Below are 16657 nucleotides of genomic sequence, written 5' to 3'. Positions count from 1 at the left end.
TATCACATGGATGTAAATCCCATCAAATGGATCATTAATTGGTTGGAAAACCATGACCAAACAGTTGTTATGGATGGCCGTGGTTCAAGTTGAAAGGAAGTCTCAAGTGCAGTGCAGCAGGCTTCTGTATTGGGCCATTACACTTCAATATTATTATCAATAATTTAGATGAGGGGGTAAAAGGAATCTTTATCCAATTTGCAAATGATACAAAAACTGGGAGTGGTAGACATGAACAGAATTCAAAAGGAACTTAATAAACTAGAATACTGGGCTGAAATTAATAAAATAAAATTCAACAAAGACAAATGCACAATTCTACATTTAAGCCACAGAAATTAACTGCACAGATATAGGTTGGGAGATACTTGGCCTAGTTGGAAAAAGCAAACAAACTATTTCATTAAATAGCACATGTTGAGCAAGTCTGAATCAGAAATATCCAAATATATTCTAAAACAGTTGAAAGAAGGTTGTAATTGATATAATGTTACCTTATTTTGAATCAGCTATATTTAAGTTTCCTCACCTGAGCTTCCAACAAATGGCAGCCTGTTTTGTGATGTACCAGTTGGCCATAAAGGTGAACTGGCAGATAGACATGTGGCCGCTGCAATCTAGGAAAAAAGAATGGCCCATTTGCATACAATCAAAGTCATTCCATTCTATGTTGCCACTGCTTTATCAAAACAATCAAGATTCTCTTTTACTTAGCTCACCTTTGGTTGCTACGCCGAACATAATTATCACCATCAACAGGTTTCCGGTAAGTGGTCAGTGCTTCATTAAGTTGCTCTTCTATCAAGTCAACATATTTTAAGTTGTACTCCTAAGATGATAATAGAAGACAGAGCATATTGGAAAAATATGTTTTCTAGAAAATATCCACAAATATAGGTTATGATATGCTAGAAAATAGAATAATATATATTGTAAACCAAATGAGAACATTTCCATCGCCATAATGAAATTGCTGTTTATCTTAAAATGCTTTTCATAACAATGGCAAAATAGTTAAAATGCCTCTTGCCACGGGCTATACTTTTAAAACTATACATACCCTTAATTCAAATATTACAGGCAAGTAAACTAATACCCTGCAACCTTTACAACATTAGAAAGTACTAAATGTTATACTAGGGATGCAAATCTCAACTCATTTTGTTACTTCAGATAAGAATGAGTAATTTTAGCAAAGTTTTGCATGCTATGCAAGAATACCAAGGGAGCTGCAAAATTAGCTATTTTCAACAATTATTTGCTGCTAGTCTGTGCAGGACTTGTGTGGATTGTGACCCCACAGACGAGATGCTCATCTGAAAAATGTCTCTACTGGTTTTGCATGAAGAAGTACCCATTAAGAAGACCACCAGACACAATGGCTCAGGGCAGGAGAGTGAAGGTGATCTGAGAATCATGAGGATGAATGAAAGGGGAAGGGCTTAACTTGGGAGATCAGCAGCTCAGTTTGCAAACTGCAATGACTACTACTCATGGAGCTTATTGGGTTTCTAAGCACACAACTTTGAGCAATTCCTAAAGCTCCCATCCTACACCACTCCTTTCCACCATATTTGACTGCCAGAACTATCAGGCAAGAGAGAAGGACACCATCATTCAGATAAAAATTAAGTAACATCCAGGTGGACCAGTCAATGGGGGTTTGATGGTGTCTAAAGCAAAATGTTCACTTCTGTGCTCCAGCTGGAATGGCAGGATCCAAGATTCTTTTTCAGATGAGCCATTAAGATCCCTTCTCCAAGTTTTAATATCAAGCCTTAACTAGTCTACATTCTGAGAACAACTTCCACTTATCAACTAATTTTTGTTTGGCCATGGGTTGTTCCTCTTGCCATCTCAGAATGAACATTCACGGTATGTACGATGTCCCATTCTTGGGATGGCAAGGAGGAGCAATTCACTACAACTTGGACCTTCTTCTGGATGGGAGAATCACTTTGATACATTGCAGCCTGGTGCTTTCAAAGCTGCTCATGCTGACTTATATTGGTCCAACTTATAGTGTCTCACAAACACTGAAGCCTCAACCGAAACTGCAGCATTACAAATATCCTGTACTGACACTTAAACAAGAAAGTCCGTAGTGGATTGCTCCTTCTTGCCATCCCAATAATTTCCCATGCAAGGAAAGGAAACGGGGAAACATACTAAAATGGTTTGAGTCTTTTTGGGGGAATTACTAGGGATATTTTTCCCTTTTGCAAAGATGTGGCTATGTAACTTGCTTTCATTGCCTTGTACTTCCACTTCCGCCTGTCTATGATTAATTTCCCATACATTCAACAAGGAAGAGTGGAGTGGGTAATTTTCATGACATGGAGTGAATATATGATGTGGGCACAGAAAGAGAAAGAGGCCAAGCAAAGGAGAAACAAAATGGTGGCGAAAGAAAAAGGTCCTGAGAAGAATTTCATATTTTAACTAGCTGAGTGGAGGGGGAGAGATGTAGCAAGAAGGAGGGCGTGGGTGGGAGTACAATGGGTCTTTTTCTCCCTCCAAAATATCCACAAACAGAATTTGAGGAGGTGTTACTAGCCATTTTGCCAAATTTAGAGCATTTTAAAACAGGATTTTCTCCTGTTGTTATCACTGGGAACTGAAAATGCTCAACATGAATTCCCTTGCATTTCTTATTTTGTAGTGCTTGAGGATTGGCTTCAGCTAAATAAAACCTCAGCAAAACAAGAAGTGACACATTTCAAACTATGGGTCTCACAGATTGCAATTTTTATAAAGTACCTTCTGCCACTTCTCCATTTGTTTTGTCACGTAGCCTCGCTCATTTAGATAGGAAAACCCTTTTGGAATTGAAAGAAATCTGAAAAAATATACCATAGCACACAATTTATAAATGTTTTGATTGATCATTAAATGCATATCAATTGGCCTGTTATATTAAAGGTTTACTACCTTAAAAGGAGAAGCAAGCCCTTGTCTCCAAGGTGTGACAGTGCTGGTTTCATCTGAATGAGAGCATGAAGGTTGGCCTAGAGAGAATACAAAAGTGATATTTTAACAATATATTAAAAGTTAAGTTATGGATATACTGAACTCTCTCACCAATCACTAAGGAATTACAAATTGGCTTATTTTCTTACATGAAATAATTCGAATATGTATAAACTATTGACATAAAACTGCATGTCTGAAATACTTTTATGTCTTAAAAACTATATGTCTTAGATGCTCTAATTGTGAGAGACAGACCTGCAAAATTTAAGATATGAGTAATTCAGACTTAACAAAGTTTCTTCATGGCTTTTACTCTTTCTGCAATTACATTTGGGGCATGGTACTACAACTTATTATATACTGTTGTATAAACAAAATCAATTTTATGTTACTAAGCAAAGTAAATTCAGTGTAGAGAAATAAGATGTATTCATCTTTTAATATATGAGTGCATAAAACAATAAAAGAATTCTAGAAAAGTGGGCAAAGGATTCATACCTTGTCTTCACATGCCTCATCAAGGATATCAAGTGCTTCTGAAGAAATTGCCTTATTTTTGTCATGAAGCTGAGTGACCAATAATTCAATTCCCCAGTTACTGAAGAACTCTACATTGGCCCTCAGAAGAACTCGGAGGTGTTTTGTAGCATACAACCTGCAGTTCTATAAAGGAAAAAACTGGTTAATAGAAAAGCAGTTGATGAAATATGGCAAAGAAAAGCATATTTTGCAAACTTGTAATTAGACAGCATGCTTCAAAAATACAGCTATATCCCCATGGGCATAATTAAGGAAGCTCTGATGTTGTTGCCATATAAAGTGACAAACACCTTTGAGATGAGGCCTATAAATTCTGAATCTTGGCAAAATGACTGTAAAATTTAGAGGCAGACAGCTCATATATATATATTTTATCACATAAGAAATCTGAAATCCCAAAGCACCAATTTCTCTATATCAAGAACTGTGTGAATATACAGTAACTACAAACTGAAACTGCTATCTGTAAAACCAGGGGATTTAATTTTTATCTCTTTTTCCCCAAAACTCGTATATGTACATTTAACATGTTAACAACCCCCCAAAATAAAAAGTTGAAAGAATGTAGCTGCTTCAAAGTCATCAATGATCAGAGTGTCAATTTTTTTTACTGAAGTCCAACAGTCCACCATGATGCTATCTACAAAAATATTAACGTCACTTAAATATATAGAAAGCTGACCATCACTTACATCTGTCGAAGCAGTTAGAATTTTAGAAAGGATGACTCTTGCTAATCCATCCCTGCTGTAGTCCAAACTAGAAACTGTCAGTTTGAGCAAGTGGTCTTGATTCTTCAAGGAGCAAAGATTAAGGAGACTGAAAAACAATTAAGCATGGGTGAAATCCATGTAAATTAGATATAAATAAGCTGGGAAGCAATGTCCCAACAATGCTGATTAGGAATAGGAAAGGTGCATCCTTGTTTGTTGCTCCCAGGGTACCCACAATTTTTAATTAAAAATGTATTTGCCTTGAATGTTCCCAAATGCATACTAGGTGTTAGAGGCATCACTGAAATGTCATGGGAGATCTCTGGGAAATGTTAAGACCTAAGACCGCTTCGCCCACCCCCCAGTGGAAACTGAACTGGAAATAAATTCCAGGTCGCTTACTATTGGGGGGAAACCTTCTCCAGAGCCTAAAATATCAGAGATATTGCTTTCTACAGTCTAATGAAGGCACAAAGTTGGCATTTGGAGACAAAAAATAAATGTTGGGATTAGGTTAATGGGGTGGGAGCATCCAGCTCCTAAATCCCCAAAAGTTATCATGATACAGATGCATACAAGAGACACAATTGACTTTCAAATACCTCATCATCTTCTCCATCTAATGCTTCTTAGTATTAACTTTTAGATTAAGTTCAATCAGAGACACTCATTTTTTGCATTGCTATTGCCATATATCTTCAAATTGTTTCCTACTTATGACAACTCTATTATGGGGGTTTCCTGGCATGATTTTTCCAAAGGGGTTTGTGTTTCCTTTCTCTGAGGCTGAGCGGGAATTACACCCCATTGGCTTTCTATATTATATTAAAATGTTATGTAATTCAGGTCCAACAATTATTATGAGGCTGAAAAGGACAAAGTAACACATTTTAACACGAAGGTGACTTTCTTTCCCTACCACAATTTTGCAGTGTGCCTACTCTCTCAATTAAATAAACATTATAAATGTGCAGCATTCACTTTGGAAAATATTATGAATCCATATATTTTAAAATGCACTGTTGCCTCTACAAAACAAAATTTGGAATCTAGCACCTTTTAAAGTCATGTATAGCGAACTAATTAAGTACAGTAAAGTTAATTTGTGAATGCTGTAACTTAATGGTGTGATTTGGGCCAAAAACTGTTACCACAAAAACATTACAAAAGCATCAACTAACAAACTAGCAATAATTTAAAGTACAGTGAGAGAATGATTAATTTTCCAAGCCACAAGTTATGTCAAAGCATTTTGTATCTGAAGAGAATGCTTACCACTGAAACACGTTACACTTTTCAAGCATTTTCACTCCATGGGGATGACAGGAAAGCGTACCAAAAAACAAGAAGTAGTGCTGACTAAGGGTGTTGAGTAGCCCATTGTTCTGGAGACTGCGTTCTGGTTTCATTCCAGATGAAGAATTAAGCCATTGTACAATATCTTTCACTAAGTCTTCAAGATAGCTATGACCATCCTGCTTAAAATGAAAGAACAAAAGTGTCAGTTTCTTTGTGGGGGTGGGGTGGGGGATTCACTGAAAATTATTTACATCTTTCTTATCATAAGGACAAATATCGAAAAGAACAATACAAAATAAACTGAAGAAGAAGAAAACTTTTAGAGAATTCTGAAATATACAGAGACTTGAAAAGCAGTGAGAGTCTTTTTTTTTTTAAAGGAAGGCTCTAAAGATTGTTTTAGAATTCCTTCATGAGAAATGTGAGTGGAAGGTCAGCTGCAATACTGCCCTCAGATGATCTTGATATAAGCTGAAAGTTATTCCTGTAGGGATTATGGCAGCCACAACAGTAAACAAACTCCAGGCAGTCGGTGTTTTCTCAGAGTTGAAGAGCAGGTTCCTAAAAAAATGCACTTACATCCTCTGGTACCTTCTTCTCCCATCAGCTTCTGAGTTTTGTCAAACAAAGGGACTAGAACGAGACCATCTGACTCATTGCCCTTTGCGTGACAAGAGAAAGATGCAAAGGTATAGCAAGTAGAAAGTTTAGATAATTTGTAAGTCTATATCTACCTTTTGTTGCACCTGCCTTCCTTCCTTCTTTCCTTCCTGTCTTCCTTCCTGAGGGGCAAAAGTGAATGTTGATTGACCCGTGCATAACCCCCACCCTAACTCTTGAATAAAGTCAGGCCAATTAATCAATTTTGCAGGCAAGACCGTGTAAAGAAGTAGCCTGGTTTCTTGGCTCAGCAGTCTGCAGCCAGAAATAGCTAACTAATGTCACTGAGGTCCACACTGCTTAATTGTAAATTCGGTATTGTCTCTTAAAAAGAATATTTTGTAGCATGCAAGAGATGAACTGCTAGGCTACAGCAAGTGTTAAAAGTTAAAACCAACATTTTCCTTTGTTGTGTGTGTTCAGATAGTAAACCTACTGATTAGACTGAAATCATCTAGTTATTTTGAACTACTGTATTTTAGTTCCCACAACTCTCTTGGCCTTCCAAGCCAATTTACTGCACAAACATGTACTACTCTTTTGCCAAACTGGGGGCTGCAGTGTGACCTCTTTACTCATAAAACTGAAAGAGACCGACTGATCTTCTTAGAATATGATGTCACTGGCTAGGGCGAAGTTAGTTCCAGTGGAAAAGCTGGAGTAACAGGACACCACGTTAATGTGATTTTTAGTGACTTCTTTGGGTGCAAGGTTAAAGGTTTCAAACTATTTTAAGAACTCCAAAAAATCACATCCTTTTACATTTTATCAATCTATTTCAATATTTGGCAGCAGTACTCCTGAACCTAGCACCCTTCAAATGCATTGGACTACAGCCCAGACAGTGTGTCAATTTGTGATGGTACTTGGGAGCAGTACTTTAGCCTTCAATCAATGTATTTCACAGCCTTTGTCTATCATAGCCTTTGAATAAACAATATGTATTATAAACTCTATTCCTATACTAAGATTTGGACAAGCAAATTATTATTTCTTGGTTTGAATCTTTAAAATTAATTGGCTCCATTGTACTTCATTTAGATGTAGTAAACATGGCCTAACAAAAAGAAAGAGCACTTTTTAAAATTCCCTCCCACCATGATGTTGAATTATAAGAGGATGCTCTTTGTTAGTTATTTCTGAACTAAACTAACCTTACCTCTTCAGACTCAAGAAGAAACTCAGCAAACTGACAGCCCACAACTGTGAGTTGTTTGGACTTTGCATAATCCAGATCCAGGTTGGCGTACAATTTGCTGCTGGGCTTATAGAAATATATCAGCCGTCGTACAAATCTAGTATCAAGCAGAAGAATAAGATTTACAACAAAAGTTTCTCAAAAAAATTACCATGTTTTCTTTGCAAGCCAGTTGATGCATTTTACTCATTTCAGGTGTTATATCACACTAACATTACTCCACATTCACCTTGGACGGGGAATGTTAGTCCTTTGTAGTCACATTCTGTTGCCAAATTCACTAAAAACAGTTCATAATATTATCAGGAAAGTTGCAAATAATTTCCTCAAATTTTAGTCACTTGCCACGTACCCATTTTTAAATTCCTAGCAAATGTACTGAGTCTTTGCCATCAGGGTACCTTTCCATCCTGACTAACATAAAACATTGAGAGGGGGGAAAATATCCTATGACATTTTTTGGTAAACCAAGTTGTTGCAAAGTAAAAGAAACATACTCTTGTTGTCAACAGGTTATTCCCATTGAGATGTAACTGAAATTGATTTCATTGGACTATACACCAGAGAAATGTCTGGATATGTGGCATTAGCACAGACTAAATTTCTGGATGAAACCAACATATTCAAAGAAATCTTTTTTTGATATTAGTCCACCTTTAGTATGAAATCAGAATGTATACTAGAAGCTACAGATGAGCCACTACTAAAATGACATTACAACTGTTATTTTAGCTTCACAATCCAGCCGTCAGTTCAGAATTGCTGACAACATCCTCACCATTAAAGTCTTGCCTGTTGCTTTGCTGATCTGAACCACACTCAATACTAAAAAGTCTGATGGCTCATCATTTGGGAATTATTGCTTGTCTAATCAGTTTACTCAGAGACAACAATTTTGCCTCAGTTTACATAAAAAACTAATTTACAGCACATAATATTTCAAAATCAGTTAATGTAATGCTTTCAAGAAATTAAATTTAAAAACTATCAGAGAAGAAGGCAGAAGACTCAACATTCTCTGCAACATGGTATTACTGAGCAGACACATTTTCATAGTGAACATATGTTTCAATGGAGCTGTTACTAGCAAAGATGTTATCTTTACAATTTCATCATGTAAGAACTGACTTTATTCAAGATGTAATGAAATATTTTCTGAATTTGTGATGTCACAATGGAGGAACAGATTTTGTTCAAGAACTATTAAGTCATTTTCAGAATCTGTTATCTCGCCATAAAGTTAATTGCATACCTGTGCAATTGTTCATCTTTGTTAGCCTTTAGACTGATGTTTGGCCACTAGAAAATAGCAGATACAGAGGATTGTAAGCATGGTAAACCAAAACTGTTTCAATTTATTTATTGAACTTTAATCAGGACATTTTTGCTTACCTTAAGTATGGTCCCTATAAGATTCCAGTTCCACTCAAGATTCTCTTTGTGATGAAGAACTTGGCTATCTCTAAGATTTGTTAACAGTGCCTCCTCTGTGTCCTTTAACCACAAAAGAGAAGAGTAAATTGGAACTTTGCTACACAATTACATTCACAATAGACAATTTATAATTTCACAGAGAACTTTTGACTCCTGCCTCAAATACTGACAAAAGAGTAAGTTATGCTATATTATGTGATTATGGATTGCTCCACTGTAGCAAACAGAGAATACCCACCATTAAATTCTACAGTTTTGACTCACACACACATCTAAACTACTGCAAGGTGCATCCTAGTGATACAAATATAAAAACATTAAAAAAATGGAAAGTCTCAAATCTGAGAGCACTCATTTCAGTAGGAAAATCCTACCTTTAGAATAAAGATATCTTTTTGCACACGATATTGATCTCTTCGCTGATGTGTTGACATAGCTTTCTGAACAATGTGATCTAGATGAAGGCTATAAGGCTTAGGTCCTCGTTTCTTCATTTCATGGAAGCGTTTTAAACAATTCAGTGCTGCACTGGCTCGTCTGCCAGAAGAAAATGTTTATATGATCAAAAAGCACCACATGATAAACTTTGTGTAGCATTGTTTACATTTGTAACGTTCTGAAAGACATGGCACTTTATATTTTTCCAGGGGTCATACTAAAGAAAGTTAGGCTTTGAGGCAGGACTAGGCAACTTTAATCAGGACACAGATTAAAAAACATAATCGCTCACATTTGGTAATGTGGTGATATATTTAAAAGGAAAATGGGAAGGAGGGTTGTGGAAGGGTTGTTTGCTACCATTACGGTGAATTTCAGCAGCATGGTGAAATGTGAAGATTACAAATATGTGGTGGCTCCAGCCTAACACTTCAAAGCAGTGGTTCTCAACCTTTGGCCTTCCAGTTATTTTGGACTTTAACTCCCAGAAACCCCAGCCATCTTGCCAGTATTAAGAATTGTGGGAGCTGAAGTTCAAAACACCTGGAGGACCAAAGGATGAGGACCACTGCTCTAAAGTATTAAACACACATCCAAATATTTCTAATTCTCCATCACTGTTCCAGCTGGTGGAAAGGCGTGAGTAGGGATGAATAGGGTGGAAGCATTTACATTCCACCATAGCCGTCTTGACAGCACAATGATGCCTGGAGCATGGCATAGGGTATTTTAAAAAATATGTCTAGGATAGGCAATGAGGAATCTGCTACATCACAAAGCTATTATTATTGTTCATAATGAGTCTAATAGAGAGTAAAGAATAGAGTGAAAATCTAGTACTTAATTTGAAGAGAAGCATTAAGTATACAACTCAATAAAATTAGCCTAGCTTACTCATTTAAAGAAGATACAAATGCTACTGAAAATAAATAAAAAGCCCTGAGTCACTGTTACTAGTATAATCACTCAAAACATGAACAGTAGCCAAATAAAATCTGTGAATGTTGTAAAGTACTGAAAAGCACAAGATTCTTGCTTCATGAACATTTTGAATTCATGTGATGAGACCAAACAGAAATACCAAAGCACTCCCAAAACAAATTTGTTTCCACACTTCAAAAATATATGAAACTTCAAAACAAAACAAAAATCAAGAAGGTGAAGCATATTTTGTTTTTAAACAGCCAGTTTAAATCGGATAAGCGAGACTCTACTGTAATAATAATAATAAATAATAATAATATGTTATGGTTGAGCCTTCTGGCTCCGATACTAGGAGACGAGGTCGTAAGACTCCTCGAGAGTCAGACTCTTTTGAGGAGCGTGAAAGGAAGCGGCTCCGGGACTTATTTGCAGAACCAACTCCTTCGAGGGTTTTACCGAGGGAATGGAGGAAGAGATGGTTAGCTCAGAGGAGGATGACATGGAATGGACTCGTGTGAGGGAGGATTTGGGTGTTCCTGGTAATGATAGCATGGGAGGCGACTGGCGGGTTGCAGGATCGGACCCGTGGACGGGCTGGAGGGATGGAACGGGATCCACAGCTGGGGATGCTGTGGGGCGTAGTCAAAGGTGTGTTAGTTCTGATGAGGATGATGATGAGGAGGCACCTGGAATTAGGATAGCAGCTGACAGCGATGAGGAGTTATGAACTGGCATAAAATGGGGTTTAGAATCAATGGCTAATTGCGTTGGGCAAGGTAATCTGGACGAACGCGTGGGCTCTTGTTGGGGAACTTCCTGAAGACGGGTGTGATTCGTTTGCTGTATACGTAAGTTACCAAGGACACTGGGCATAGACGGCGGGAGGAACTGTGTGGGCTTTTCCTGTGCAACTTGTGTTTAATCTTGATAGCTTGGACCTCCGTCGTCTTTTTGATGGACATTATTGCCAACTCTGGATTGACGCTGGACTGACTGACTGACTACGACTCTGGACTAACCCTTCTGTGGCTATCGGTGGAACTTGTGGAACCTAGACGTCTGCATTTGGCTTTCGACCTCGGACCGGATTGGGACCCCGCTGACCGTCGTTACCCTGATTGAAGTGCCTGGACCTGGTTTTCGCCCGTTGCACGGAGGAGCAACAGCCCGAGTTACTTCTGTAGCTCTTGAGTAGCAGAGGGGAATCTGCTGCTGGGTTTTGTGTTCATTTTGACCTTTTGTTAACCAGTTTTTGTTTGTTTAATTGCCAGGCTGAAGTAAGCACCTTTGTTTTAATCCGGATTAAACTTCTGTTTAATCCAGTTTATTCTTTTGAACTATCTAGACTCAAACGAAGTTATTTTTGTTACTTTTCACACTGAAGACAAGTGTTTGCCTAGTCCTTTGTTTCCTGCGGGCAATTTTTAGTTCTGTAACCTCAATAAACTGTGTTGTATTCTACTTGGAGCGTTCTGTCTATGACATAATAATAATAATAATAATAATAATAATAATAATAATAATAATAATAATAATGTAATGGAAACTACATATTTCTACTGAGGTATGCCTCTTGCAGCCCTCTTTTCTTTTTCTCTACTCTTCCTCCAGTTCATACAATTTTACAGAAAGAACCTTTTACATATGATATCCTTCAAAAATCTTTATAAAGTGCTATTTGTGGCTTTGAGCTCTTATGAAAATGTGGAAAAGAAATTCTGAATAATTAAAATCAGTTACATCAATTCAAGTAAGTACTATACTACAAAAAGACATAATTTATACATACTTTGATATGTAACTAAATTGGATGGAAAATCATATTTATCCCCTGACAAGATATGTTTACAGTTTTGACTAAAATGTGTACTTACAATCTCTTTTCCTTTCCAATGTCAAAAGATGCTGCCATATTCATTAAAGTTGGTAAGCAATGTAAGTGGTGGCTGTGGCAATGAGGCAGAATGGTGTTTGCCTGGAAAAGATATGAAGTTTCACAGTCTTTAAAAAATGTTCATGTCCCTGCTACCCCACAACAGTGTAAATGTAAGACCACTGAAGAAAATAAACATATTTTTCACACATACAATAGCTAATACAAACTTGGAGTGAGAGTAGTTTTGAAAAAAATGATTGGAAATGTTTTTCTTAATTGATTATGCCTTAGAAAATGTTTTTAACTATACATTTCCCAAAGCAATTAACTAAATTAAAAAGGCCAACAAGCAATTTGTGTGGCTTATTCTACAGCTGGTCAATTCTAAGAATAAAAAAAAAAATCACACAGGAATGCCAAATAATTAATTGGTCATCTAGTTCTCTAATACAGGAGACACTTATAGTATGACGCCTGACTGTATTCCTTTGAAGCATACTTCAAGGACCATCCAGAGAGCACAAGCAAGTTCTCAAGTCAAGCATGAATCCTTCAGTGAACTAATTAAATTTCCACAGTGAAGGAAAGACTTCAGAGAACAGGACAGCAGAAAAAAAAAACTTTCTCAACCCACCCTACTGATCCCTTACAAAATACTATGTGGGATCAGGGAATTTTGAGTAATCAGACATATACATCAGTACCACCATAACTCCCTGAACTTATCTGATCTCAAAAGCTACATAGGGATAGGGTGGGTTAATGTTTGGGACAGAAGATCATCAAGGAGCAACAGTGATTTCTGGAAAGCTTCCATTAGTTGCCTTGAATACCATCCAACAAATAAGCAAACAAATAAATCCTGTTTGACATTCGGGAGAGCTGGACCAATAATATAACTCAGTACAAGTCACCTTTGTATGCTTTCCTTCAAAACAGCTCTCTTGTTTCCCATGCTTGGTAATAAAGTCCAACCCTAGCACATTTTGAGGCAAATAATAAGTAAGGAAAATGTAGGCTTACCATATGCAAAAGTTCTCCCAGTAAGATGGTTGCCCGGACAGACACAGGATCATCACTACTTGTGATTACTTCTACTAGACCCTGGAGCATTTAAAAAGTAAAATTATGTTATAAAATCATCTATATATCTATATCTATATCTATATATATATATATATATATATATATAGAGAGAGAGAGAGAGAGAGAGAGAGAGAGAGAGAGAGAGAGATGTGTGTATATGTGCACACACAAACATATGCTACAATAAAGTAGGGAGAAGTGTTCATCATTTCAAGTTAAACCCAGACTTACTTCTAACAATCCATTTCTAATGAAAGCAGAGAGAACCAGTGCCAAGTAATTATCCATGAGGTCAGGCCTAGATCAAAGTGCAAAAACAGCAAAATCAGCTCAAGCTCTACCTCTCTTTTGCATTATTAAAGCAAGTCAGTGATGACATTCTTCTATAACAGGTATGGGCAAACTTTGGCCCTCCTAACCGACTGTTAGGAATTGTGGGAGTTGAAGTCCAAAACACCTAGAGGGTCGAAGTTTGCCCATGCCTGTTCTATAGGAAATCAATAAATACCTGGATCTGGCTCGGTGAGGTAATATAACTTTAGCTTCTGCAGCCACAAAGCCATCGGAGAGTCTCCAACTATCTTGAAACCGGCTTGGATCTGCAACAAGAAAAGGCTTGAAGTGAAAGTGCTAAGTTTAAATGCAAAGCAGCAATGGTCAGTATCTTTATCCCTTGTCACCTTTCATCTGATTTCATTATTTACTATTCATTAGTCTCTTCTACCTGTCTCTTTCTTCTCCTGCTGCAATGTGCTACATAAAGCATATACACACTTGCTAATTGGAATTGACCGAAAAGATGTCTGAACCTTTTCACATTTACAAAACCATATGACTGTAAAACTGGCTTCTGAATAATTATTCGGGGCAGAATATATTGAGGAAAGGCACCATATGAAATGTGTTTTTTTTCTTGCACTCTTTTAGAGGAATTCTACATCTGATAATGTCCATTTCATCCTATTATTCCGTTTTTCATGCTGAACAACGAACCAGTTTTAAGGCTAACCTTTCAATTATAAATTGGGTCCTTATACTTCTGTCATGACATAAGGAAAATAAGCACACACTATATTTTGAGTTACATGAAATGAAGGGAACCAAGGAATCTTCTGATATAGACATCTTTCCACAGAGATAATGGGGCTTCAGTCAGTCTAGCCAAAGCAAAACAAAATCTTAGGGCTGATCTGTCATATCTCACTTAATATCATTTTGTTTTGCTATTGTGTGCCTCTTATTTTTATTTTTGAGTTCTGGTACTGCAATTCACACTGCATGTGAACAACGAACCATTTGGGGGCTCATTGGTTTGGACTGCTCATCATTCCTGAACTGCGTTTTCATTTATATGTGCAACAGAAACACAAAATGCAGCAACAGAACAAAAGCTACTTTTTGTGTCTCTGTTGCATATATAAATGACAATAAACTTCCCTCAACAACTATTATTTGATTAAAACAGTTGGAATCTCCAAATAATCAAATAATAAAACTCTTTCTTCGATATTAAAAACTTTAGAATGCAATCTATATATGATCCGCTGTGGAGTCCAGGAATAGGTTTCTACTTCCAGATTTAGTTATTTGTAAACATGTACAATATCATACTACTTTATGTAGTTAGAGATTGCAAGGGACATCAATCTTCTTTAATTTTGCCTTACACTCAGCTTAGTTTGATTTTACTTTCGTCAGAGGAAGAGCAGTTTGAGAAAGAAAGAGTGTTTCGGTTTCAAGGGTTTTGAAATGAGGCTTACAAATATTTATAATTTTAGCATGTGAAAAATGTGTGCCAAGTATAATCATACACATAGATGTATGAATTTGCTGCTATGATGGGAAAGGGGTTGAATGTAGCAAGAGGTTTGAGGCATAAACACAGTAAGCTATTAACACCTGGCTATAAAAATAGTAAGCTGTAAACATTCATTGTCCATAGGCACAATGGAATAGTAAATCTTTAAAGTTTTTACAACCAACCTTCAAGATCACACCAAGAAAAAGCTTCTAATTTTTCCAATCTACATCTGATACTTATGTTTAAGCCCCATTTTATCAACAGGCCCATAAATATGTATATACAACTGGATATACTGTACCATCAATTCATTGTACCAAGAATACTAACCTACACTGAGAAGTGCTTCTATAAATTCTTCAGTCACAATAGGAAGAGGAAGTCGAAAAATATCATACAGAACTTCAAGCAGTCCTCTCTATAAACACAAAGGGATAGGAATATCAAAATCAGCAGAAATCTAAAAATCTGTATTGAGACTATGGTTTCAAAATGTTAAAAGGCAACTAAAATACTCTCAAAAATTGAAAACAACTTCTATAATTGCTTATGTTCCCTCTTAATCTTCAAATCCACATTTGTTTAAAAACAAAGAATAAGGGGGGATATTTACAATTTTAATGTTTGTGGAAGTTAATAAAGCTGAATTTAAGGAAATTCTGCTACCACCCACAGATATACAGGTACAGTGCCCTTGTGTAAAGAACTGTAATGAAGCTCAAATTCATATATTTCCCTCCAACAGTATCAGAAGAATTGTGTATAATCAAGTCCAACAATTCAACCCATAGAAATAAAAAATCATACCCGTATTTCCATGTTAGGTATACAAAACACCCCAATAAGAGATTGGATCCCAGAATTCCCAGGCTTGCATAAACTAATGATACCTAAAATCAAAATGAAATACAAAGTTACACAACAGCACATTGAGAAATCTACTTGTGAAAATATCCCACTGATGATGTATCAGTCTCCACAAGAATATTATTTAATGGGAAACTTCTGCAACATATGGTTGGTTATTTTTTTTTTAAACTAGTATAAATTAGACTAGCACTGACACTAACACTGACACAAATTTCCAACATCTGGCATCCAAAGGAACTTCATCTCTGCATACAGAACTCCTAGCATGGCTAACAACTGTTAATGGATTTCTGGTTCTATTCTGTTAACTAGCTTTTTTTGAAATATGTCTAAGGTGGTAGCACTCAACCACTTATATTTCATGTCCCATCAATCATTCTGTTAAAAAACCTGGTCCCCACCATGATAGAAGCCAAGGTCTACTTTTTCCAATGACATTGTACTGTTTACAGTCATTCCCATTTAACCTAAGTTTAAAGGTGGGTGGGTGGGGGGTAAATTGAAGAGTGCTGTTGGGAGAGCATTTGGGTGCCGGACGAGAATACTGGAGAACAGTGTATGAATGCTTTCTCAGCTATGGAAACACATTGGGTCTTTTTGTGTGTGTATGTATCATGAGCGACAGGAGCAAGTTGCTCCTGGTGTGAGAGAACTGGCTGTCTGCAAGGATGTTGTCCAGGGGACGCCTGGATGTTTTACTATCCTTGTGGGAGGCTTTGCTCATGTCCCCGCATGGGGAGCTGAAGCTGACAGAAGGAGTTGACCCGCTCTCCCTGGAATATACTTTACAGAGATGGGAGACTGCATGTCTCAAGTTGCAAAACAATTGCAATGGAAAGTTTCTT

The 16657-nt window shown here is 36.9% G+C and overlaps 1 protein-coding gene across 8 annotated transcripts in view; it reads right to left on the bottom strand.

Moving 5' to 3' along the window:
* The window catches only part of rictor (RPTOR independent companion of MTOR complex 2), a 66416-nt gene that overhangs the window by 19440 nt on the left and 30319 nt on the right, over nt 1-16657 (bottom strand). For 3 of the 8 annotated variants that reach the window (XM_062972457.1, XM_062972461.1, XM_016995637.2), the window contains exons 11-28: nt 15750-15832; nt 15273-15360; nt 13650-13740; nt 13373-13439; nt 13079-13159; nt 12054-12154; nt 9192-9354; nt 8776-8877; nt 8636-8682; nt 7345-7480; nt 6260-6307; nt 5502-5704; nt 4206-4332; nt 3472-3636; nt 2932-3008; nt 2761-2839; nt 720-829; nt 530-617 (exon numbers count right to left, since the gene is read on the bottom strand). In XM_062972457.1, the coding sequence (XP_062828527.1) occupies nt 530-617; nt 720-829; nt 2761-2839; nt 2932-3008; nt 3472-3636; nt 4206-4332; nt 5502-5704; nt 6260-6307; nt 7345-7480; nt 8636-8682; nt 8776-8877; nt 9192-9354; nt 12054-12154; nt 13079-13159; nt 13373-13439; nt 13650-13740; nt 15273-15360; nt 15750-15832 (1856 nt within the window). The remainder of the gene's footprint in view (nt 1-529; nt 618-719; nt 830-2760; nt 2840-2931; nt 3009-3471; nt 3637-4205; nt 4333-5501; nt 5705-6259; nt 6308-7344; nt 7481-8635; nt 8683-8775; nt 8878-9191; nt 9355-12053; nt 12155-13078; nt 13160-13372; nt 13440-13649; nt 13741-15272; nt 15361-15749; nt 15833-16657) is intronic. The other 5 variants (XM_016995636.2, XM_062972458.1, XM_062972460.1 and 2 more) reach the window with 3 other exon arrangements.

The sequence above is a fragment of the Anolis carolinensis genome, chromosome 2, assembly GCF_035594765.1.
Source record: "Anolis carolinensis isolate JA03-04 chromosome 2, rAnoCar3.1.pri, whole genome shotgun sequence".
NCBI lineage: Eukaryota > Metazoa > Chordata > Lepidosauria > Squamata > Dactyloidae > Anolis > Anolis carolinensis.
Note: the sequence above shows the minus strand (reverse complement) of the source record. Positions and strands in the feature narration are given on the sequence as shown.